General features: G+C 52.7%; 1 protein-coding gene across 4 annotated transcripts; it reads left to right on the top strand.

The window, feature by feature from the left end:
* Window positions 1–276: 276 nt before the first annotated feature.
* SULT4A1 (sulfotransferase family 4A member 1) lies at window positions 277–24,694 on the top strand. Of its 4 annotated transcripts, none has more exons than XM_060189123.1 (8): window positions 277–519; window positions 14,726–14,856; window positions 15,190–15,270; window positions 15,800–15,926; window positions 19,060–19,154; window positions 20,430–20,568; window positions 22,683–22,750; window positions 23,124–23,260. In XM_060189123.1, exons 1-7 carry the CDS (start codon window positions 351–353, stop codon window positions 22,721–22,723), a joined length of 783 nt encoding a protein of 260 aa, XP_060045106.1. In that variant the 5' UTR covers window positions 277–350; the 3' UTR covers window positions 22,724–22,750; window positions 23,124–23,260. The 4 variants fall into 4 exon arrangements, 2 of the variants coding, with proteins under 2 accessions (XP_060045106.1, XP_060045105.1); XR_009549426.1 differs by having other exon boundaries at window positions 278–519; window positions 21,750–22,750; window positions 23,124–23,204; XR_009549427.1 differs by lacking the exon at window positions 23,124–23,260 and adding an exon at window positions 21,750–21,882 and having other exon boundaries at window positions 278–519.
* Window positions 24,695–25,095: the final 401 nt, after the last annotated feature.

Raw genomic sequence — 25,095 nt, 5'->3', positions numbered from 1 at the left:
CCCTCTTGCAGGACTTGCTCTGGAGTTGGTGTTGAGTGCTTATGAAGGCCAGCATCAACAGGTCGAACGAGCACAGGTGGGATGGAGAGGGGGTGTTGGCGGGTGCAGCGATCTGGGGTAGCCCGGACCACTTGCAACTGTGCGGCAGCGCCATGACGTCATGCTCGCGGAGGGTCGCGTTCGCGCCGGCGTGGGGCGCGGCGGCACCGTGACGTCACTCCGCGAAGCCCCGGCGGGGCGGGGCGCGGCCGGGCGGCGCCGTGACATCACGCCTGCGGAGCTGAGGCCGGTGGCGGGCGCGGGGTGGGCGCGTGCGGGGCCGGGCGAGGCGCGGGGCCGGAGCGGGCGGCATGGCGGAGAGCGAGGCCGAGACCCCCAGCACGCCGGGCGAGTTCGAGAGCAAGTACTTCGAGTTCCACGGCGTGCGGCTGCCGCCCTTCTGCCGCGGAAAGATGGAGGAGATCGCCAACTTCCCCGTGCGGCCCAGCGACGTGTGGATCGTCACCTACCCCAAGTCCGGTGAGCCCCGCAACCCCGCCCCGCCCCGCCCGCCGCCCACGGGGCAGAGGGGGGGGGTGGCCGGCCAGCACGCGGGGAAACCGAAGCCGGAGTCCTTCAGAGGTGGGCCCCGCGGCCCAGCTGGACATGGTCCGGTGGAGATGGAACCGGTCTGGCCGCAGCTGTCAGGAGGACCAGCCCAGGGCCGTTCCCCCCCCCCCCCCCCCCCCGCCTGCATCCTCTCGGTCCGTTCCTTGGCTGGCTGTGTGACCTTGGATAGTCACTTAACCTCTCTGTTCCTGGCACCAGTTCAGCCTCTGGGGCGTGCAGAGTCCGCAGATGATCCGGAATGGGATTTCATGAAAGGGGCGGCAGGCCAGTGCTCACCCGGGTTTCCTGCGTGGGCAGCGGGTGGGGGAGGGGGGGTCTTCTGAGGGAAGGTTCCTGCTTTCACACTCTGGGTCAGCCAGGTGTCAGACAGGACCCCCCCCCCCCCACACACACACCGTACACGCACATTTCCCAGCATTAGCTGACGTCATAGCCATGACAGCCACCCGAGGTAGCAATGGTTCTCTCCGTTTTTACAGTCTGGACCCTGGGGTTCAGAGATGGAAAGTGGCATACCCAAGGTCACACAGCTGATGAGTGGCATAGTCCAGATAAAAAGCCAGCTGGGCCTGGGGCCGGGACCTGATGTAGGAGATGTTCCTTCAGAGTTTTGTGGGGAAACAAGGCAGCTTTTCTGTTTTGTGGATACACCTGGGGAAGGGCAGGGGAAAGGGTTCCCTTGTTGACAGTGTGTTGAGAGGAAGGGAGACACCATGAGCATCGGGAGAAGCTGTGCAGTGTGTATCTGGCCAACCGCGGGAGGTGGCCGGCTTTGAGGTGTTGCTGGACCAGCAGGGGGCAGAGTGCTGGCAGAGTTGTACTTGGGGAGTTGACGCTGGGCTGCCTCCTAGGCACCCAAGGCCAAGGCCTGACCCTCTTAGGAATCTTGGGAAGAGGCTGTCAGGGGAGAAAGGTCAGCCATGATTTAGGGGGTGAGGGAGAAAAAAAAAAGTCTGTCTTCTGACTCTTGTCCTTGGGAAGTTGGAAAGGAAGGAGACAGGCAAAGGGACCTTTTTTTTGTTGTTGCTGCTGCTGTCTTTCCTGTCCCCTATTCCTCCCTCAAACCCAAATGGACTGCCTGTGGATTCTGGGGTGTTCTGCTTTCAGAGCTGCTGCGGATGTCAGGCAGACAGGTAGGCCCCTACTGGGAGTGGCTGCACTTTGGACCCTTGCATTCAGAAGTCTCATGTCAGTTTAGGGGGGCTTTTCAGGTCTTGGGGGGATGTAGAGGAGGGAGAGAGTGTTCTGCTTCACTGCCTGCATTCCCAGCCTGGAGATAGGCTGGAGAGGTGAGTTGCGGTGGGTAGGGTGGCCCATGCCTAAGCCTCACTTAGGAAGACGTGCTTGTGACTTGTGGGAATGATTTACAGGGACCTTACACTGGGTGCCTGCAGAAATTTTGCTGGGAACCTTTTGGTGTACCTTGATGGGGAATAAAGTGAGACTCTGAGAACTTTTTCTAGAGAATCACAACTGACCGCTTGTTTGTAATTTGCTTCTTTAAAGACAAGTAAAAATACACTCCACTCTTTAACAAGAAGAGTAAACCAACTCTTGGTGATGGAGAACCCCAGAGGGTCTCCTCACCCTGCTGTCAACTGGGTGGCCTGAGCACATGACACCTCACTGTGCTATACTCTACAGGGGCCTGGGGGACCACCTTGCCATCCCAACAATTTGAGGCAATTTGAGGTCAGGTGAGTTGGGGGCAGCCTTGCACTTGGCAGCCCCGCCTATGCCTGATGCATGTGTTGGAGCTGGGGGCACGCGAACAGCTCCATCTGGTGCTGGTCCTCGGTGAGCCAGTCCTCAGGGACAGGCAGCATGGGTGGTTGGTGCTGGGTTGAGTGAGTGGCAGGAACAGCAGGGAACCATGGATCCCCTGGATTCCCAGTGCTCAGGCCTGGGAGATGGTAACGCACTTGCAGGTGGTCCACTGCCTACTGGTGGGGAACTAGGGTCCTTGGGCCTAGGGCATTTCTGCTGGGAAAGGCCCCATATCAGACCCCATTGCTCAGTTTCTGGTGCTTCCCCATAGCACTGCACTACTTGGGGCTTCTGCTTGTGTTTCTCACTCTTTAGCTCAGATGATGCATTTAGACAGGACTTTGCTGTTCAGTAGAGGCACCTCTGTCAGTAGAGACCACACACAACTATTAAGATGGGGAAAATTGAAATGAAATGAAAATTGAAATGAAAATTGAAATGAAAATTGAAATGATAGAAAGTCAAAATTTGGGAGTCAGGCGGTAGCGCAGTGGGTTAAGTGCACATGGTGCAAAGCGCAAGGACCGGCCTAAGGATCCCGATTCGAGCCCCCAGTTCCCCACCTACAGGGGAGTCGCTTCACAGGTGGTGAAGCAGGTCTGCAGGTATCTATCTTTCTCTCCCCCTCTGTCTTCCCCTCCTCTCTCCATTTCTCTCTGTCCTATCTAACAACAATGACATCAGTAACAATAGCAGTAATAACTACAATGACAATAAAAAAGACAACAAGGGCAACAAAATGGAAAATAAATAAATAAAATTTTTAAAAAATTTTTAAAAAAGTCAGAATTCAGTTCCTCAGTGCTTCTTGCACTGAACTGAATTTCTTGCACTGAATTTCACAGTGTTGCAAGTGCTCAGAAGCCATTGTGACCACTGCGTACAACACACAGGTGCCTGCTGTCCCCTCATTGCTGGGGATGGCACTCATCTGTGCCATGATCCTGACGCTGGAAGCTCATTGAGACTTCCTAGGAGGACCCTCCCTTTGCCACTGTCCTGTATGCTTTCCTTGCCTTGTTGGTCCCAGGCTCTGTTGCTAAGCCTGTGTCTGGAAGCATCTAGGAGGGAATCTGTCCATGAGGGTGTGTGTGTGTGATGGCCCTGGCCTCTGCTGGCGATCAGCCTCTGTTGGGTAGTATGCCAGCTCCCCCTGGCTTCTGCTTAACCAAGCACCGGTATACCTGTATAGGGATTGGTTTGATCCCACTCAAAGCTGCGGTCTGTTTACATAAATCACTTTTACATTTACATAAAGCACCACCCTCCCTCCAGGGCATTGGTGGTTCAGTGGTAGAATTCTCATCTGCTCCACCCCCTCTCCTTGTCACACCCTGATTTTCACCAGTCACTTTTCTCTCCACCCTCTCTACGTCACATCCTGTTCACACGCTACTTGGAAAGTATATATAAGGACATCATTGTTCGTTTAGTTTAGTTTTTAGTTTAGTTTAGTCTAGCTCGGCTTAGATTGTGCTGCGTCCTGCATGAATAAAGAGATACTACGTACAATTCAACCATGAGTCCCGGGTAGTCTATCTCCTCTCACGAAGCTAGTCCAACATAATGGCGCCTGAACAGGGACTGGCACTGATGTGGGACCTAACTCACCCATCCCCCAGATAAGTAAACTTGGCTACCCATCCTCCCATGGGTTATTTTTCTACTTATGAAGAGGTTTTCCAAAGCCTCTACTGTTTCATCATGAGACAGTTACTCTGTCTCTGGAACATTTTGCTCTGGGCCACACTTTGTTTCCCTGACCGGGAACTTTGGTTTCTTGTGACCCTAATCATAGAGCTTGGGAGATGCACGGAGATTTCTCCTTGGACTTTCTGGATTCCCTCTCCCATGTTTCCCTAGGAAAAGGACTACATTTTGCTCCGGGCCACAATTTGGTTCTTTATGACCGTCGTAGAGCTTGGGATATGCATGGGGATTTCCCCTGGGACTTTCTGGACTTCTTCTCGCATGTTTCCCGCTGAGAAGGACTACTCTAATTTGAGGAGCATTCTCCAGTACCCTGACAGTCCCCAAGAATGGAGACACGTGGTTAGTTCTACTCTCCTGATTCGATTCTTTCTTTGATGGGAAGACGCTTTTAAAAATGGGTGCCTGAAGCAATCCAGCAGGAACAGTCAGAAGCATCCTAAATGGAATTTCGAGGAGCTTTTTGGACTAGGACGCCCTCTGGGGACTCTTGATGCTACATGGTGAGATCTGGATAATCTGGTTCAAGTTGCGTTTCGTAAGAGAATGATTTGAATGACTGAATTTTTGTTTGACAGTGACTTAAAAAAAAAAAAAAGCTGGACGCAGCCGTGATTTCTAGAGACATCCAGAAACAATCCCAAAAATTGTTTTTCCCTCCTTTGATTTCTTTTTTTAAGTCTTGGCATAAATCTGAAACATTTAATCCTTATGGGCGGGGCAGATAGTGCAATGATTATGTTAATGATTCTCATGCCTGAGGCTTTTAACCGTGGTTCTTCTGTTTACCTTTCCGCATTTTATTGAGTTTAAACTGTTTAAACAACTTTAAAATCATACTAGAAAGGACTTCCAATTATAATGGAGTTATCAATTATAGTAAACTTCTATCTGCTACAAGTTTTGTTTGACAAGTAAGTGAATTTCAGCTGTCAAGTCTTCACATGTAAAAGCATCTACTCAAAATGGAATTCCCGGAAATCCATTTGGACCCCTGTTCTCTGACATCGCCCACAAGATGGAATGACTACAACGCACCACTGGAAACCAATGATGTGACCTGGCACGACCTGAAGAAACAGATTCACAGACTCCAAAGCTCACTCTCTACAGAAAAGCGGAATTCCAGTGGCCGACATTCCCCATTGAGACAGACGTGCAGCGTTTCATCCCCTGGCATTTTCTTCCGTGGTCATCTGCTTTGGACTGACTCCTCCATCGGACTTACTGGTACAGCTCTTGGACACTTTATACAACTTTAAAGCAGCTTCCCTTTACGCTGCTGGGTTTCTCAAAGACTGACTGCAGCCAGCTGCCTTGGGACTTTATAGGCCATGTCCTCTCGCCTGCAGGCTCTGTTCCCAGAGACAGGAAACTCTCCCTCCTTACTAGGTCATGCCCACAGAGGCAGGAAACGCCCCAAGAGGCAAGAGATGCCCACAGAGGCATGAAGCGCCCCAAGAGGCAATAGATGCCCACAGAGGCATGAAGCGCCCCAAAAGGCAATAGATGCCCCCAGAGGCAAAAAATTTCCTTTCGCCTGCTAGGCCTTGCCCTTTGAGGCAGGAAACGCCCCCCTCAGGCCTACCCTTGGCATCACACTGGTTCTTGCTGTTCTCCTATTTTGTTAATCCATGTCGTATGCCAGTTCTTTTGAAAACGCCTGTATGATATAGGTTTCTGTTCACCCCTACACTGCTATTTCCCTGACAGAGATGAAGCCTTTTACAGACATTGACCCAGTTATATATGGACATTAAGTAAGAGGGAGATGTTGGGGAATTGTGAGGATGTGGTTGAGCTTGGAAGGGCTTGAGCCTGAGGGGTGTGTCAATCCTGTTAGTCTCTCTCTCCACGGAGAGGTTGAGCAAGGAGGGACAGTAGAACCCCAAAAGGTGTGCCTCTTATCAGTCTCCCTGCCTCACAAAGTGCCCCACACTCCTGATACTATGGCAGATAGTTAAAAAGAAAGGGGGAGATGTTGGGTAGTATGCCAGCTTCCCCTGGCTTCTGCTTAACCAAGCACCGGTATGCCTGTATAGAGATTGGTTTGATCCCACTCAAAGCTGTGGTCTATTTACATAAATCACTTCTACATTTACATAAAGCACCACCCTCCCTCCAGGGCATTGGTGGTTCAGTGGTAGAATTCTCGCCTGCTCAACCATGAGTCCCGGGTCATCTGTCTCCTCTCGCGAAGCTAGTCCAACAAGCCTCCAAGGCTCAGAGCTTTGCTTTGTAGCATGCGGCCTGGCTCCTGGTGTTGTGGTTCCAGCCAGTGCTGAATTGCACCCACGTCTTGCTGTCGCTTATGAGAAGGCAGGCGTGACCAGCTGGTGGGAGTGAGTGCCCGGCTGGGTTCTGTTCTGTCATGGGGTGACCTGAGCTGGCTCATGGAGAATGAGAGGATTGAGCCCAATGAATCATGTGAGTCTGACAATGGGGGTGGGTGGGAGAATGTGAGGATACCTGGAAATGCAGGTGGCAGGCTTGCTGGATGCCTTCACTCTCTCTGTAGGTGGGCCCATGGGGTGGTGCTATTTTCTAGGGACCTACAATGATGGTGGGATGCCAGCTCCCTAATTTTGATGCTGTTGGCTTAGGTCAGGTCAGGTCAGAGGCCCAGAAGTTGGCTTCAGAGGAGGTTTACTGGAAGACTACATGGGAGAGGTGGCCTGGGATCTGGATGACAGGGCTGGCTGATATTGCCAGTTGCCGGTGCTGACTTTTCTACCCAACTGAACTTGTGTGTGTGTGTGTATATGTATATATATATTTATATATTTATTTATTTTCCCTGTAGTTATTGATGTCGTTGTCGTTAGATAGGACAGAGAGAAATGGAGAGAGGAGGGGAAGACGGGGAGAGAAAGATAAGCACCTGAAGACCTGCTTTACTGCTTGTGAAGCGACTCCCCTGCAGGTGGGGAGCCAGGGGCTCGAACCAGGATCCTTAGGCCGGTCCTTGCGCTTTGTGCCACATGTGCTTAACCCGCTGTGGCACATGCCTGACTTCCCCAACTGAACTTTTGAAAATCCCGGTGTTCAAGATTGCTTCCTTGCTTAGGGGAAGGGAAGACAGCATCAGCATTTGGTGTGCAGTTTCACTTGTAGATGAGGGAGAGAGAAAGATAGACACCTGCAGACCTGCTTCACTACTTGTGAAGTGACCCCCCTGCAGGTGGGCAGTGGGGGGCTCAACCCAGGATCCTTATGCTGGTCCTTGAGCTTTGTGCCATGTGCGCTTGACCTGCTGTGCCACCGTCCAGCCCCTCAACCTGGCTTTTTACACATGGTATCATATGTACTCTGTTGGGCACACCAGTATCCACACCCTATTTGCATTTTTTCTACTCTTGGCTGCCTTCAATTTTCAACTTATTTGAATATGTGTGTCTAATCCTCCTCCCAACTCCCCAACTCCAGTATAATGATCTGATTTAGAGTTCTTTGAACTTCTAGGATCTGCGGTTTAATGCCTGTGAGAAATGCCCATTTGCTTGTAGTCCTTCGGTGTTTATTCAGCCTTTCTTTTTGTAGACGTTTATTGGTTCTGTATGGCTGCAGACCCCTGATCCTTGTATGTCTATGTGACTATAGCTATGTCCTGTTTTTTCTTCAAAGTTAACTTTGACCACCCAGTCACCCTCCTCACTTCCCATATATCTCTCCTTCCCCCTCCCCAAATGTGGTTAGATTGTGATCCAACTCCAGTTGCCAGTGAGAAGAGGACAGCTCGTCGCTGCATCCTAGTAATGTATAAAAAGCTCTGAGGATCGCCCTCGGTGTGCTTTCTGGCTTAGACCCATGCATATGTATATGTATGTATGTATGTATATGAATTTTTTTTTTTTTTTTTTTTTGCCTAGCTCATGACTCTTAGTGTCTCAGTCCTTGTTTAAGGTTTAGGCAGAGTATGCTTTCACATGATTTCCCACATGCCTTTCATTAATTTAGACAGATTCTGAGCCATTAGCTTTTCTTTCTTTCTTTCTTTTTTTTTTCCTCCTCCAGGGTTATTGCTGGGCTCGGTGCCTGCATCATGAATCCACCGCTCCTGGAGGCCATTTTTTTTTTCCCCCTTTTGTTGCCCTTGTAGCTTCGCTGTGGTTATTATTGCCCTTGTTGACGCAGTTCGTTGTTGGATAGGACAGAGAGAAATGGAGAGAGGAGGGGAAGACAGAGAGGGGGGGAGAGAGAAAGACACCTGCAGACCTGCTTCACCGCCTGTGAAGCGACTCCCCTGCAGGTGGGGAGCCGGGGGCTCGAACAGGGATCCTTACGCCGGTCCCTGCGCTTTGCGCCACGTGCGCTTAACCCACTGCGCCACCGCCCGACCCCCAGCTTTTCTTTTTTTAATGTATGTCCTGTACTTTTTTTTTTTTTTTGCCTCCAGGGTTATCACTGGGGCTTGGTGCCTGCACTACGAATCCACTGCTGGAGGCCATTTTTCCCATTTTGTTGCCCTTGTTGTAGTTGTTATTGTTGTCATAGCTGTTGTTGTTGTTGGATAGCACAGAGAAATTGAGAGAAGAAGGGAAGATAAGAAGGGGGAGAGAAAGATAGACACCTGCAGACCTGCTTCACTGCTTGCAAAGTGACCCCCTGCAGGTGGGGAGCAGGGGGCTCGAACCAGGATCCTTACACCGGCCCTTGTGCTTTGCGCCATGTGTGCTTAACCTGCTGAGCTACCGCCCAGCCCCCTATTTATTTCTATTACCACCAGGGTTATCTATGAGTCCACTGCTCCTGGCAGCTATTTTTTCCTTTTTTGTTTTTCTCTTTTCCCGTTTTATTTGATAGGATAGAGAGAAATTGAGAGGGGAAGGGGAGATAGAAAGAGAGAGGTAGACACCTACAGACCTGCTTCACTGCTTGTGGAGTACCCCCACTGGATATGGGGAGCAGGGGCTCGAACTCTGGTCCTTGCTACGGGTCCTTGCACGTAGTGCTATGTGCACTCAACTGGTTGTGCTAATGCCCAGCCCCTACCATTAGCTTTTCTAATCTTCCTCTGCCATTCTTTCTCCTCTGTTGTGATTCCAGCTACATGTTTGTTGGATTGTGTGATATGACCCTGTTAGCTCTTGGATAGTCTTTTTAAAAATCTTTTACTTCCCCCCCTTTCTTTTAGTTTAGGTAATTTCTGCTCAATCTTCAGGGTTTTTTGGAACTGATTCTCTCACTGCATCAGGTCTACTGATGAGCATGTTACATGGTGTGGTATTATCATCTTTCCCTTAGAGGTTTTTCTTCTGGCTTCCTTGTTCCTCCAGGAATAGCCCATCTGTTTGTGCATTGTTGTCTAGCTTTCCTGTGAACACTTTGAACATATTGATCAGATTTATTTATGTTTTGTTTATTGACAGTGGAATGATTTTTTTTCTCACTTTGTTAAGAATTTTATTTATGTCTTGAGTGAATGCTGGACATTGTGTGCTCACATTAGAGACTGAGGACAATCAAATTTACTCTTGGAAATAGGCCTGCCCTCCTCCGCCATTGTGTGGCACCCAGTCAGGCTGCTCAGAGCTGGACTACGTTTGGGTTCTGCTCACCTTGTGTAGCCCCTGTTTCAACTGCTATAGATCACCTTATGCTTAGCAAGGGGACTGAGTTTCCGGAGTGTCTTTCCTGCTCCTCCACCCCTTCAGTTTTTGGTCTGAGGTATAGAGGGGTTCTCTTCACATCCTCTTTTCTCGCCCAGGGGTAGAGTGCCATTGCTTGTGCTCTGCCTTAGAGGAGGGTTTTATGGGGAGATCCCTGTCGTCTGAAACCTCAGGCAGACGCCTGGCTTCCTGGTCTTGGTGGGGCTTTCTCTGTGGTCCTTCCCCCTAAGAGAGTCAGCCAGCGCTGCTTGATGGTGGACTTTGTGCAGGAGAGTTTCCCGTCCCTCTTCCAGCACTGGGTGTGTGTGTGTGCTGTGATGAGACCTAGGCACTGTGTCCTGCCCCACCTTCAGGAGCAGAATTAAAAATATATATATTTATTTGTCCTATTATTATTATTATTTGCCTCCATGGTTACCACTGGGACTCGGTGTCAGCACTATGAATCCACTGCTCCTGGAGGCCACCCCCCCCCCATTTTATTGGATAGGACAGAGAGAAATTTAGAGGGGAAGGGAAGATAGTGAGAAAGAGAGAAAGATAGACACCTGCAGACCTACTTTACTGCTTGTGAAGCAACCTCCCTGCAGGTGGGGAGCTGGGGGCTTGAACCAGGATCCTTGCACGGGTCCTTGTGCTTCATACTACATGCGCTTAACCTGGTGCACCACCACTGTCCCCTTTGAATTTTTGTTTGTTCCTTCTGCAGCTATTTGCAGGGTTTTCAGCAGTGCCTGTATGTGTGAGTACTGTGTATTTGTCAATGATGTAAGGGTTGTGTGTAGGTGTGTGTATACACATGTATGTTATATGTGATATGTGGAGGTCCATGTATGTGCCAAAGCGCTCCAGTTCTGAAGTAAGACAGTGTGGGGGCCTGTGTTCATAGCCTGACAATGCCAGTGGTCTTGTGATTATATATAATTTTTTCTTTAAACCACAGCATTGCTCAATTCTGTCTTATGGTGGTACCTGGGATGTTGGGGTCCCAGGCAAGAAAGCTGGTTTTGCATTTACTATGTGCCATCTCTCTGTCCTTGGGGTTTATTTCTGAACCTGCTCCTCACATGTGACATCTGATGACAGCAGCCACCTGCAGGCTTCAGAGACTGGTGTGAGAGCCTGGGGCCCTGGGAGTCATCTCTGGCTGTCACAGGGGTGACTCCAGAGCACCTTGCTGTGAGCAGGATGGGCATCCGGGCTCTCAGTGCATCTGCGGCCATGTGATCGTGATGACTTCTATCCTGTCCTGCTCCTGTGGCACACAGGATTATCATGAGAGCTGGGACCAGGCATGTGAGAGCTGAGGACAGGAACAGGTGTGTCACGTGAGGTGGCCCACCCCTGCTCGCCTTCCTGAGGGGAATGTCCCAGAGGTCTCTGCAAGTGGGGAGAGCTGGGCAGGCTCAGTGGGTGCAGCTTCAAGCGCTCAGCGATTGCTGGCTCTCAGGGAGCTGGACTGTCCTGCCTTTGTGGGTGGGGTCCCGTGGGGATGTGTTTGGTTCCTTGGGGCAGGCCGGGGGAACATGTGTGCTCTTCTGCCTCTTGAATCTCTGATTAGAAAGTTCTGAACTTTATAGAGGAGAGGTCATGACTGGGGATCAGGGGAGCTGGCAGAATTTGGGGAGATGAGAGGTGGGAGACCAAATGTTACCTGATTTAGAGGTAGAGGACCGAGTGCCCCCCGAAGGGACAGTGCACCTCCAGCAGCAGATGCACCAGCAGTGCTGAGCATGATGGCCATGGGGAAGGATTACAGGCAGAAAGCCTTGGCAAAGGTAGGTCTCCCTGGGTGGGGGTGGCTGGTCCAGGCTGTGCTCTGGGAGTGTTCAGCACAGCTGAAGACTGGGGTACAGACTGTGTCAGCAGTAACACAAACACTGCACACTCAGACCCCTTCCTGACCCCAGCTCCGGGTTGCTCCTGGCCCCCAGGGCAGAGGGCAGAGGGCAGAGGGCAGAGGCACCTTCCCTAGAAAGTGCCTGAGGGGTCCCCAGTCACACCTCTGTGACTTTCAGCTGAAGCTTGAGATGTAGCTTCCTTAGTACTGTCTGGACATGTTTTCTTTCTTTTCTTTTTTCTTTTTTCTGGGGGAAGAAGCAGGAGTCCCCATTAAGCAGGGCTGTGGTAGGGCTCTGTGCATGTCTTCAGTGGAACCTGCCCCACCACCCCCTTAGGTGCTGAGCTGACACTCACTACCTGGAGCCTCTCTGCTCTCTTCTCCTCCTTTCACTCCCCACCCCTTCACCCCTTTCTGCATGCAGAAGGTAGGGATGTCATCCCATTTTCCAGAAGGGGAGGCACTTCCAGTGTCTCTGTTGAATGAGCAAAGGGCTGAGATATCCTGGCGGTGACACTCCATTCTGAGTGAGGACTGTGGCCTGGTCCTATGGAGTAGATGTCTCCACACTGTCTCTTGGTGTGAGTCCCTGGCAGGTGTGTTTGCGTGTGTGTGTGTGTGTGTGTGTGTGTGTGTGTGTGTGTGTGTGTGCGTGTGTGTGTGCGTGTGTGTGTGTGGGTGTGTGTAGTGGGGTATGGCCCTGGGCTGGAGCTTCTCAGAGCAGAGGACCTGACCAAGATGTCGAGGGTGGTTGGAGGACCACAGGAGAGAAAGCAGATGGTCACAGACTCAACCTGCATCCTGCCAGACCCAACTCATCTCCATGGAGACTCTGAGCTGGTTGCCTTCGGCCCTTCAGCACCTGTTGGGTTACAGCTCCCAGAGATGCCTCATTCTGACCCCCAAGGTTGTGAATGCACCACTTTCTGTGACTGTGCAGCCTCCTAAGAGTCTTTCCAGGCCAGGCCAGCACCCTGTACTCAGAGGGCTCCTGGCTATGGGGAGGAGAAAGCCAGAATGGTACAGAGTGACTGGCAGTTGAGAAAGGCCAGCACTGCCTTCTCCCCGGAGCCTCCAGTGATGCCCTGTGTGGGGCCCACCCTCCGGCTCTGCAGTGGTGCCTTGTTAGAACAGCCAGAGAAGAGCAAACCTCATCTGCCGTGTTCCCTGCCCCAGTGTACTTTTTCTTGCGCCCATCCCCACCCCATATGCTGGGGACAGGCACCTGATGAGACTGGGACTGTTTCTGGGGACAGTGGCCTGAATTGAATTGGCTAGGTGGAAGGGCAACCTGTTGATGTCTTGGGCCCTGGGACGCTGAGCCCCAGGGGAGGCGCTGTAAGAGAGTGGGTAGAGGATACTTCCTCGTGGGGGAGGGTGGCGGCTTAGGGCTGTGGTGCTGTGCTTAGAGGGGACAGACCGGGAAGTGAGGCTGGACATGCTGCTCCCGGGGTATCCCAGCCTGCTCCGGGCTATGTGGCTGCAGAGCTCCACTGCTTTTGGTGACACCTGCAGAGTAGCCTGTGTGGGCAGGGACCCATCACTGTGACTGTCCTCTCCAGGTGTTTTCCGCCATCATTTTGTCACTCATTGCTGCCAGTGTGATACCTTGCGGAGACCAGTGCATGTCTTCTTGCTCCCAGTGTCCCCACCTAGTGGGTACACACTGTACCCTACTGTTGACAGTGAAGTCACCTGGAGAAGGTAAGGACAAGAGTTGCTCCACTAGGAAATTGACTTGGAGGGGCCAGGTGGAGGCTACCAAGGCCAGAGGGAGGCCATGATGAGGTCGGTGTGCAACTGTGGAATCGTTGTGGTCATTGTCGATGTGAAGCATGTTACGGTTCAGAGAACATCTGCCCGGGTCATTTTGATGGGGCCACAGGTGGTGATAGGGAGCATTGAGGGTGAGTCCTGAGATATTGCAGGGAGAAGCCTTCTTGGGGCACCCTGCCCACAGTCCGGTTTCTAAGGGCAGGGATGCCCAGTTTAGCTGGCCTGAGCTGCAGGTTGGATGGTCTCAGCAGCGGGAGCGGGGTTCTTTCTGTAAATAGGGGCGATGGTCAGAGCAGGCCTGGGTGCCCCGAGTGCAGTCAGCTGTAAGACCTGGGGACCTCGATTTAGTCTGGGCAGGTGCAAGACCATCAGGGTCTCCCATGGGCAGGGTGCCATCCAACACTCATGGTAGGCCTGGCATTGGTTCTTGGTTAAAGACAGATGGGGAGAAGAGCCAGCACAGAGACTGAATTGGAGGGGCTAGAGGAGCTGACCAGCCGGACTCGTGCCTGCCTAGAACGCACATGTGGCTGGGTGCTCAAGTGACCTGCGCTCAGGCTGGAGAGAGTGGGGTCTGCACAGGAGCGGGAGTGAGCATAGGGGTACACTGTCCCTGCTCATTCTCTTGGATGGATGGTCAGCCTAGCTTCTGTGAGGTCTGCTGGGGACTCCCTAAGATCCAGTCAACCCATCTGATGCAGTGAGTACTGAGTGTGAGTGGGGCAGGCGGGGCAGGCCAGGAGTGACCTGGAGGAGAGGCGAGGAAGGAGGAGGGGGAGGGAAGAGAGTGCAGGGGAGAGAGTGAGCAATAGACTGCGTGAGACACTGAGTAGAGGCAGTATGCAACAGTCCACCTGTAGTGCCTGGTTTATTTGGGGCACACTGTGTCTCGGCCTTCGCCTGGTCATGCAGAGCAGGAGCTCCGGTTTCAGGGCTGCTCCAGCATCCCACTGTCTTAAGTGTCACTATTTGTTTATTTACTTATTATTATTATTATTATTCTGTGACAGTTCAGGAGCCCTGGGGTGGTAGGCGTTAAATGTTGTGACCGCCTCTCAGGAGCTCAGGAAGCTCAGCTTGCCTGTGGTCACCCAGAGAAGTGGGGTTCTGGCCAAGGTTCCTTGCTTTCGAAACAAGGTGCCCTTGGGAGCTCCCTGTGGCCCTCCAGTTCCATTTTCAGGCGGGAGATGGGCCGCCTCTGATCACGGAGTGTCAGAAACAGGAAGCCCACAGGGCAGCCCATCACAGATGACTCACCCTGCCCCTCTGTCACAGGTCATATACATGACTCGAAACCCCAATGACCTGGTGGTGTCCTGTTACCAGTTACACCGCTCTCTGCGGACCATGAGCTACCAAGGCCCCTTCCAGGAGTTCTGTCGGAGGTTTATGAATGACTGGTCTCTCCCTCCAGGCACGAGCTTGCTGCAGGAGGTGGTCTACTTGGTGAGCCAGGGGGCTGATCCCGATGAGATTGGCCTAATGAACATTGATGAGCAGCTGCCAGTCTTGGAGTACCCTCAGCCAGGCCTGGACATCATCAAGGTACAGTGAGCAGGGGGCCTGGCCGCTCAGACCTCTTTGGGGGTGTTTCTGCAGTTATGCCTGAATAGCAGTGGTCCTGAGGGACTCAGGGGCTCAGATGGGGGAGGGCAGGTGTGAGTGAGGAGCTTCTGGTACTCCAAGAGACCAAGACAGAGCCATGGCAGTGACCCTGGAGGCATATCAGCTGAATAGGGTTCAGGCAGGGGCTTCTGGTGTCTCAGCTGGGATGTTTGCTAAATGAGTGCTGGTTCTGGCTCCCTTGAGCACTCTCCAGGAAGGACTGTTGTGATCCCCTGCATCTCTGACAACCTCTCCCTCTCTGACCCTTCACAGGAACTGACATCTCCCCGTCTCATCAAGAGCCACCTCCCCTACCGCTTCCTGCCTTCTGACCTCCACAATGGTGATTCCAAGGTAGCCCTCTCTTGGATGAGAACCCCTAACAGCGTGTTCTGCCGGGATCCCTATTCCCAGAGAACCTGGGAGCCTTTGACCTGAAATCACCAGAATTTTTGCCTTGTTTTTCCTTTTGGCTTTTACTCTTTTGACGTTGGAGCTGGCCAGCCTCCTGCCATCTAAGGCCAAGGACTCACAGCTATTTTGCTGTCTCTGCTAGTTCCTATCTTCTCAACTGCATTAGGTTTGAGAGGTCTATCAGTTTCATCACCTGTATTAGGAATGTCTATCTTCTGCTGATTTTAAAGCAGTGCTAGAAGACAGAAATAGAACACACACTCAATTATTTAGCCAAGTGTTGTCGCCCAAGTGAGACTGCATCTCGGCTGAGCTAGGGAGAGCAGGGCAGCACTAGGCCAGGGTTCATGTGGGGCTGACTCTGAGGCTGGAAACAGTGTTTGTGTGTAGCACAGAAGAGCAGGGGTGGAAACAGGAGGCCCACAGGGCAGCCCCATCACAGGTGACTCACCCTGTCCCTTCATCACAGGTCATATACATGGCTCGAAACCCCAAGGACCTCGTAGTGTCCTATTACCAGTTCCACCGCTCCCTGCGGACCATGAGCTACCGAGGCACCTTCCAGGAGTTCTGTCGGAGGTTTATGAATGACAAATGTAAGTGTTCCAGTCTGTGCCCATAGGACCTACTTCCCCATGCTGCCCCGGTTCTTAACCAAGGCCCGTTTCACCACTGATAAGCAAGGGACCAAGGGGTGAGGGTTCTCGCAACGGTCAACCCAAGTGTCTTCTGTGCCTGGCAGAGCAGGCATCCAACTCCAACCTTTTGTTTCTCTGAGAAGTTTTCCAGTTGGAATCTGAGCAGAGTGAGGATGAAAACAGTAACAGTAACCCAGGGCAGCCGTGTGGTAATGCACGTGGTACAACACACACATCACTATGTGCAAGGACCTGGGATTGAGCCCCTGTCCCCTATCCCTCTGCGGGGGGCGGGGGCCTTCACATGTTGTGCAGTGCTGTAATGTCTTTTCTCTGTGTGTCTGTTTTTCCCTCTTTATCTCTGTTTCTCACCCTCCATCAAAAAAAGAAAGGAATTGTGCAGGCACAGGGCCCCTGTGATAACCCTGGTGGTAGAAATAAATAATAACAACAGGCAGAGGCCCAGGAGTCTGTTATTGCTGACAGAGGCCAGAGGGAGGATGGAACTTCATGTAGGAGCCCCACAGGCTATCAGCTGAGCTTGTCGTCAGGTAGTTTTTGCCCCCAGCCCCAGATGACATCAGTGGGCGGGGCACACTCTGGAGGTGGGAGGAAGCAATACTTTTGCTAGAAGCTGTTCACAAGGAGAAGGCACTCGCCTTCTGTGGCCCTCTAGGGGAGGTGAGCGCCTTTCATGTGCCTGCCCTGGCAGCAGGGAGGCCACTGTTCCGTGCCACTCCTGAGGGTCGCCCACTCACTGTGGGCTCGGCCTTTCTTCACCATGGTGCTCAGCTTGCTGGTTTGAGATCATCCACGGTCACCTATGCCTTCTCTGGGTGACCTTTTGCGACTGCAAACAGTCTCATTGTCCACTTGGGTTCTGCAAACAGATTTGGATAATATGCATGACAGAAATCCAGAAGTAGCGCAAGGCCCGGCGTAAGGATACAAGTTCGAGCCCCCAGCTCCCCACCTGCATGGAAGTCGCTTCACAAGTAGTGAAGCAGATTTTCAGGTGTCTTTCTCTCCTCCTCTCTGTCTTTCCCTCTGCTCTCCATTTCTCTCTGTCCAACAACAACAACACTAATAACTACAACAGTAAAACAACAAGGGCAACGAAAGTGAATAAATAAATATTTTTTAAAAATAAAAAAAAAAAGAAATCCAGAAGTCCAGTGTCCCAACATTAACTGGAACCCAGTGTAGCTGGATTGGAGCTACACTGGGTTCCAGTTAATGTTGGGACACTGGACTTCTGGATTTCTTTATTTATTCACTTTTGTTGCCCTTGTTGTTTTACTGTTGTAGTTATTAGTGTTGTTGTTGTTGGACAGAGAGAAATGGAGAGCAGAGGGAAAGACAGAGAGGAGGAGAGAAAGACACCTGAAAATCTGGTTGATGACCAGACCCTAATCAGTACACTCATGTACAGAGCAGCCCACAACACTTAGGTCTGGAATTGCTTTCTTCCCTGTAACTGAATCTGCTTTAGCCATGCCTGGGGAGGAGGCTGCAGCATCCACACCCTGATGTCCCCTGGATCCAGCCAAAGGCTCTTTTCTGGCTTCTTCCCACCCCAGTCTGGCTCCAACCCCTCACACTTCTCCAGACACTTGGAGCAGCCATTCCTGTGACTCCAGAGCCTGTTCTTAAGTCCCAGCATGCATTCACTTCTTAAGACACAGCACCTGCACGGGGTGACCTGTGTCTACTGGGTTCAAAGCATCATATGGTCCAGGGCTTCCCTGCCCAGTTCTACAACAGGCTCCTGCCCAACACTGATGAGGCCACATACACCTGCCATGCCCCCCCCCCCACCGAAAGCCTCCATACAAATCTCTTGAACTCCCCCAAGTTTCTTATGTGGTCCCAGGCAGTTCAGTGGGGGTACAGTGTATGTGCTCCGACCAGCGTGCTGAGGAATTGGAGAGCGGGCATGGCACCAGTCACTAGCAGTGAGTTTGGAGGACCTGCTGACAGAATCCTAAATTTAGATACTGTGGCCTGCCACTGTAGGCTGGTGGGGTACCTGGGGCCCTCTGCCCACGTGGAGGGAGATGTGCTCTGTGGGCAGGGCAGGGTCACCCTGGGGGAGAGCAGGGGGAGCTGTTACTCTCCTTACACTTGATGGAGCATGGTGACCTCCCAGGAGTAGAGTGGTCTAGGAGGAACCCTGGCCACCCATCTTTTCTAGAACACTGTGCCCCAAAGTCCCCAATTTTCACACAGAGACACAGTTAATGGGACAGTAAAGGGTGAGGGTCATCGCCATTCATGTGGGACACCACTGATAAGTGGACTGGGTGGGGACAGTGGCCAGTGCACCTGGGCAGTGCTCATAGCACAGCACACATCTGTGCTGGGCCTGGCTGGCATGTACAGACTGTGGCTGTGCTGCCACCTGCTGGTGAGAAGGCAGACTGAAATGGGGGCCTAGGCTGGCTAGACATGTGGGGCTTGTGAAGCTTCCCCCCTGCAGATGGGGGCTGGTGGCTTGAACCTGGCTTCTTGCTCATGGTATAACGCGTGAACTTAAGGGGTGAACCATCACTCCGCCCCAAGGATGATCTGTTTTTACAGAGAACACTGTACCATCAGTGTAGCAGTGACTTGCTTGTGAGTCCCTACAGCAGGCCAGAGCCCTCAGAGAGATGGAAGTGCCAGCTCATGTGGGTGGGGCCTGCTGTTCTGTGTCAGGTCACCAGCTGTGCCCTGCTTCTGCTGGCCTTCTGCCTGGACTTCCTCCTTGTTAGGGCCCCATGCTCTGACCCATCTTGGTGTGCCCTGTAGCCTCCATGCCCCCGCAGAGATGATGTTCTTCTGTCCCAGCTCCTGTGAGAACTCTGTCTTCTTGAGGGAATCTCCTGGGCGCTGCTGCTGGCCTCTTGTCTGCACCCAGATGAGCAGTGGCCATTGCCCAGGAGTCCCTCTTCAGGGTGTTTAGAAGTGAGCATGAGGATCAAGAACTGTGGCCTGAAAGGAAGGTCACACAGGGTATGAGAAGAGCTTGTCTGTATGGCTGATGGGGCAAGGCCACCCCACAGCACGCCTCTTCCCAGCTTTGCAACTTATGGTCCCTTTGCCTTGGCAGTGGGCTATGGCTCTTGGTTCGAGCACGTGCAGGAGTTCTGGGAGCACCGCATGGACTCGAATGTGCTTTTCCTTAAGTATGAAGACATGCATCGGGTGAGTGTAGGGACCTTCTAAGGGATGGGCAGGAAGGGGGCACCCTCCAGTGAAAGCACAAGATTCTGGGCTGCTAGGGAGAAAGTGGAGGCTGACGGTTCTGGACGTTCCCCAGTCCTCATGAGCAGCACTTTAGGCTCTAGGTTGTTGTCGTCCCCGGCAGTTCACGCTGGGGTGGCAGGCGGTGCTTCTAGCCCTCATCATCCTAGCCCTCATCATCCTATCCTAACAGCAGAAGTAGGACAGTAGCACCCCCACTTCCACCCCCACCCCATTGCTCTGCTGCCCCCAAAGGTGACCCACTTAGAGCAGAGGGCTATGGGCAGAGTACAGCCTCAGCCTTGGCCTGCCTGTCTCGGACCACTGCCAGCCTATGGACTGCCCTGTGCTCTGACTCTGGGAGCCTGGCACGCAGAGTACAGCAGGGCTGGGTGAGGCCAGGCGAGGGCACAGTGAGGCAAGGCCCACCCTTGGGTGCTCACTGTCTGGAAGAAGGAACAACACTTGTCACTTGTCACGTTGTCACCACTGACATAAGTGCATCAGTAGGACTTGCTGTGTGCTAGGTATTTGTCCAAGGCGTGTGTTTGAGCATATTGAAGACAACACACAGGACAAGCTCATTTACCTTAGGAACCTACCAGAGAAGCAGCAGCCTCCAGCTTTTTCCCAAGTGTGACCAAGATAGTGATGCCAGTGCCTGGGGACTACTTGGCACCAGCAGTGCACCTGATGGCTCTTATATAGAGAGGTGGTATTTCCCAGGGAGAAGGTGACACCTGCAGGTGTGCCTGGCACGCCCAGGACTGAGCCTCCTGTGATCAAGGATGGTGACCTAGTTGAGCCCAGAGGTGGCTTCATGTTAGCAGCCAAACCATGTCAGTTAGCCCCTCCTGTTGGGTAAGGAGCGCTGGCATGGGCCTCTCGGCCCCCGTGGGACTTCCTCACTCACCAGCATGCTAGTCTGGGTTCTGTCTGATACCGTGGAAGGAAGGGCAGAAGAAAATGCCGAGGTGTTGCTTTGGGTACAGCCACTTGGCCATCTCCTGGTCACTGCTTCTTGGTTCCCTGCAGGACCTAGGTTTGAAGTTCAGATCTCACACTGGTGAGCTGAGAGCTCTTGGGCTGTTCTTCCCCTCTGGTTTATGTCCAAGCACAGTTCCCACCAGGCTGAGGGGAGAAGGGAGGTGGCTGGAATTGAGGTGTGCACGGCCTAGTGCTCAGTACAGATGCCTTGTCTGATGGGCTCCTGTGCTCTCTGCTCTTGTCTTCCAGGACCTGGTGACAATGGTGGAACAGCTGGCTAGATTCCTGGGGGTGTCCTGTGACAAGGCACAGCTGGAGTCGCTGATTGAGCACTGCCACCAGCTGGTGGACCAGTGCTGCAATGCCGAGGCCCTGCCTGTGGGCCGGGGTATGTGTCCTGGTGGCTCTCCTCTGTGCTGCATCCTGCTGCCGTGTGACTTGCCTCTCTAGAGCCCTCTGCTCTGCCAGGGGCAGGGGGGGGGCAGAGAGGTCAGAGAAGCAGTGGGTATCCCCTGCTGACTGGTGTGTGGGGCCCTGCACACTGGGTGCTTGGGGCAGCTCAGGGCATTCTGTCTGGTTTTCAAGGGCAGAGTTCCTTCCAAATGGCAATGCAGAGGGCCCTGGGTAGCCCAAGGCTGTGAAATATCAGTGTTTGGATAGCTTCTTCAACCGTCCCCAGGCCTTCGTGAAAGCTGGAAGAAGTGGGTGGGGTTTTCCATGGCACCTGGGTACTGGTAGCTCAGTGTGGAGAAGTGGGTATGGGAGCAGGGGGCTCAGGCCTCACTTTGTGGCTCGGCAGCTTCCCAGAGGGAGGCATCAGGATGTTTCTGGGCCTGAAGCAGCTTGAGATGGGGACAGCTCCCTGGGCAAGAATCTCCAGGTCAGTCTGGGCCACTCTCCTCCTTATTATGGCTCATGGCACCTAAAGCAGCTTGAGTGGGTATGGCTCAGGCATTAGCAACCCCACTCCTGGGCTGCATGCAAGCTGCCCTCTTGGTGAGTCCGAGTCGAAGCAGGTACTCGATGCTGTGCACTTCAGACTGGGCCCTGGCCACGCAGATCTGGAGCCTCTTTAGGGCACAAGGGTACTGGGGTGGGGCAGGAAGGCAGTTCAGATGCAGGGACATCACCTAGTGAGGGGAGGAAGAGCTGGACCCATCCCAGCAGGTTTCTAGCAGGGCAGGACTTAGGTCAGGCTTGGAGCTCCCATGCTCCTTGTTCTGAAGGGCTGGATCTGCAGGTGGAGGGAAGGGGTCTCCCGGCCAAGGCAGAGCAGTCGGTTCATCCAGGGAGATAAGTGAAACCAGTCCACATTGCAGTTGAGTTCCTGGCTGCATCTCCACAAACAGTTTATTATTTGAAATTTATTTGCTCTTTTTTTAATTTCTGCTTTTGCTGTGTTTTGTTATCCTTGACTGTGACCTTCCCTCCCCCCTCCCTCCCGCCCCCTTTTGGCTCCTGTGTGTGGTGAAGAAGTGTCCAGAACATACTGCCTGCCCATGTGTTTGCTTTGTCATTGTTTACCTTGGTTTTGCTTTATTTCAGTTCTTTGATTTTGTTTTCTTTTAGCACATTGCCTCTTTGCTCAGAAGACCTCCCTGCGTTGGTGAGAATGCAGGGCTTGAATAGCCAGCTGCATTGCTTAGATTTGATTCATATCACAGCATAATTGCACTGTCTTGATTTCCAAATCCTAAACCAGGTGGGTGACTCCTCTGATGAGCTCTTGGCTGCCTCAGCCGGGCATCATAATCATGGAAAAGTATGCTTACGGTGGGCTTGGTCTAGAGCCTTCTGGTTTTGTCCCTTAGGTCTCATTAGACGGTAGCAAGCACAGTTGTTCTTGTTTTTTCCCTTCTCGAGAATGGATACATAATTTCTCATTATCAAAGAGAAAAGCCCTGCCACGCTGGATATATTAGCTCAGATTTTGCGAGGTTGCAGTTTCCTACCGGAAGACCTAGCACAAGAACAGTTGTTAACAGTGGAGTGAATAAAGGAGATTTTCTGGGTGCCTCAGACCTGCTCTCAGAGGGGCAGACAGCAGTGGGGACTCCTAAATTAGCACCCCGTCCCAGAGACAGCTTAGAGACAGCTCTGGGGTGAGGTGTTCATGGTTTCTATTGGTGGCGGTGTGGGGTGAAGGCTCCACTAGTGATGTTTTCAGGGCCGTGAGTTCATAGCTGGCCAGGCCTACTGGCTAGCAAGGAAAGTGCTTCAGTGACTTCTTAGCTCTCAGCCCTTAAGTCTTCACAAAGGAACAGGTAGAATAGAGTCATTAGCTGAAGGCTCCAGCTCCTTCTTTTCTGCCAGGGAAAGTCTTCACTCCAGCCCAAACCTCTTCATCTGTAGCTGTGGCAGAGCCCCTGGGGCCATGCCCAGGAGTATTGGGTATTGACCTCGAGAGTCCTCGCTGCCAGCAAGGGCAGGCTTCTCTAAAGCTCCCCTGTTAACCCGTTTCAGGAGATTTTGTACCTAGCATAACATGTCCTGCCTTTTTAGATGATTCACCCCCACCCCCTTTCCAAATTCTCCAGAAGTAAATGACGCCTCGGTGGAGCTGTTGAGCTGTGAGTAATGGCATCACGGAGCCCCAGTTTCCCCCCATAGACACGCTCCAGGCTCAGGGTGGGGTGTTGGGACTCGGCCTCCCCCGGCCCTGCCGCACAGGCCTCCACAGCGAACAGGGGTGACCCACGCTTGAGATTCAGACCCCTGTGTGCTGGGCACAGCAAGCAGTCCTTGGCCATCAGGATGACCCTCCTCGGGACGTGGCCTCGGTGGTGTGTCTGGCTCACAGCCCTGTCCTGCCCCATGTGGGCCCAATTCAGAGGGTCCCAGGAATGGAGCTGGAGGGCCACTTCCAAGGTGTCCTTTGAAGGGCTTCATTCGCTGGTCTGGCAGCAATTGATCCATCCAGTTCTGCTCTTGTTTGTGTTTCAGGACGAGTCGGGCTATGGAAGGACATCTTCACCGTCTCCATGAACGAGAAGTTCGACCTGGTATATAAACAGAAGATGGGGAAGTGCGACCTCACGTTTGACTTTTACTTTTAATCACAGCAGCAGCCACAAACTTGCATGCTCACGGTCCCCAGGCTCTCTGCTCGCTCCCAGTCCCGTATGCGCTCACTTGTCACTTCTGGACAGACTCTGGCCACCTTGTAAGCCCTGAGGGAGGGAAGGGGCAGCGGGAGAAAGGGTGGAAGTGGGTGATTTCCCATGCAGAGCCGCTGTCTCTCCTTTGGAATCTGAAGTTTCTTCTCTCTCTCTCCCTTTCTCTCTCTCTCTCTCTCTCTCTCTATCACATACATGGAATAGCAGTTCTGATGGCCTGTATCATAAGTATAGTCTGTAACATATGCAGCTAGAATGTCTGCCTTTTACAGCCCCCCACATTATTTATTGTATTTTATAGAGCTTTTCACTGGATATCAAAATAAATGTCAGTAAACCAAATAGAAGTTCATTTCCAAGGGGACTCTGGAGCGAGCCACACCCAGCTCGGCAGGAAGATCTCAGGGTCGACTCTTTATTTTTGTAATTTGGTACAGCCGCGTAGTCGGTTCTGGAATGAAGGTGAGGATGGGGGTGAGCTGGGGGCAGTAGGGCTGGGGAGGGGCTTGTTCATGCTGATGGAACCCGGGTCTTTGGAACCTCTCTAAAATAGAGTGGACACTGCTCACTAGGGTATTTCTAGAAACAGTGCCCCTCTTTGGGAGACTTGCTGTGGGCACTCCCCGCCACCTGCCACAGAAGAGCCAGCGGGTGACCTGCCTGCCCCCACCCACTGCTCCCGGCCTCCACGGCCAGCAGGTGCCAGGCCAAGGCTGTCACCTGAGGACTGGCCACCGAGCTTGAACGTACAGGCGATCTTGTCTCCTCCAAAGCAGAACCCTGCTTACACTAGCAAGCGGATGCCTAACAGTAAATGTCTCCAAGCCCTGAGTCTCTGACTCCTTTTCAGTTTGTTCCATCTGTGTCCTCGACTCTCAGCTATGGGAGAACCACTGCACTCTAGCGCCCTGATCCACACAGGCTGCAGTGGGCCCCTGCCTCAGCCTGTCTGGCCTGAACTCAGTGTCAGAGGGAAGAGAGGTGCTGTCTTTGTGGCCCTGTCCCCCTGCTTCACTTCCTTACCCCAGGTTTGGAAAGTAGGCCTGGGAGGGAGGGACCAGTCAAGGGCATCTCCCCACCACAGTGGGACTGGGTGGCATAGTTGGTGGTCAGAGGGGTGGCTACCCTCAGGGGTCCCTGTTCCGAGTGGCTTCCTGACTGGATCAGGCATAGCTGGTATAAGGGAGGACAGCTGAGATGGGGCCCCAGTTGGGTGGGGCCCGGGGTGGGGGCGTGACTATGTGTGGGCCTTGACTGAACCTGTTCTGTGTGTCTGAGGGAGGCTGCTTTCCGTGGGCTTGCTTTTCTATTTTTCTACCTTACCAACTGTACTGCTGTCACTGAGTGCCTCGCCATCCCCTTTGCTTGCTTTCATCTGTAATAAAGACGTGACCCAGACCTTGTGTCCACTGTGTGCTGATGGAGCGGGGTGGGGGGCAGGTGTCCTGTAACTCTGACACCTATCTTCTGAGCTGAGCACAGAGTGACAGCTGGACCATGTGCTCAGATTCTGACATTCCAAGTCTTGACTTGCCCTCATTCACTGGCCTTCTCCTCCCATGTCTTGGATGAAATGGAATGAAAGGAAGGGTGATGGGAAGGGAGAAAGTCCAGGAGAGGATTGGGTGCACGCAAGGACCAGGTGTCCTCTCTTCAGACACTGCCTCAGTGCCAGAAGGTCCCTTTCCCACAGTGAAGCCCAGTGGGCTAGGCCTGGGGGGGGTTGTACCCCCACTGTCGCATATTCTGTCTTCCCAGCTCCTGAGGAAGTCTAGGAATTGTCTTACCTGAGGAAAGCT

This window comes from Erinaceus europaeus, chromosome 4 (genome assembly GCF_950295315.1).
Source record: "Erinaceus europaeus chromosome 4, mEriEur2.1, whole genome shotgun sequence".
Lineage (NCBI taxonomy): Eukaryota > Metazoa > Chordata > Mammalia > Eulipotyphla > Erinaceidae > Erinaceus > Erinaceus europaeus.
This window is presented reverse-complemented; position numbering and strand designations above follow the sequence as displayed.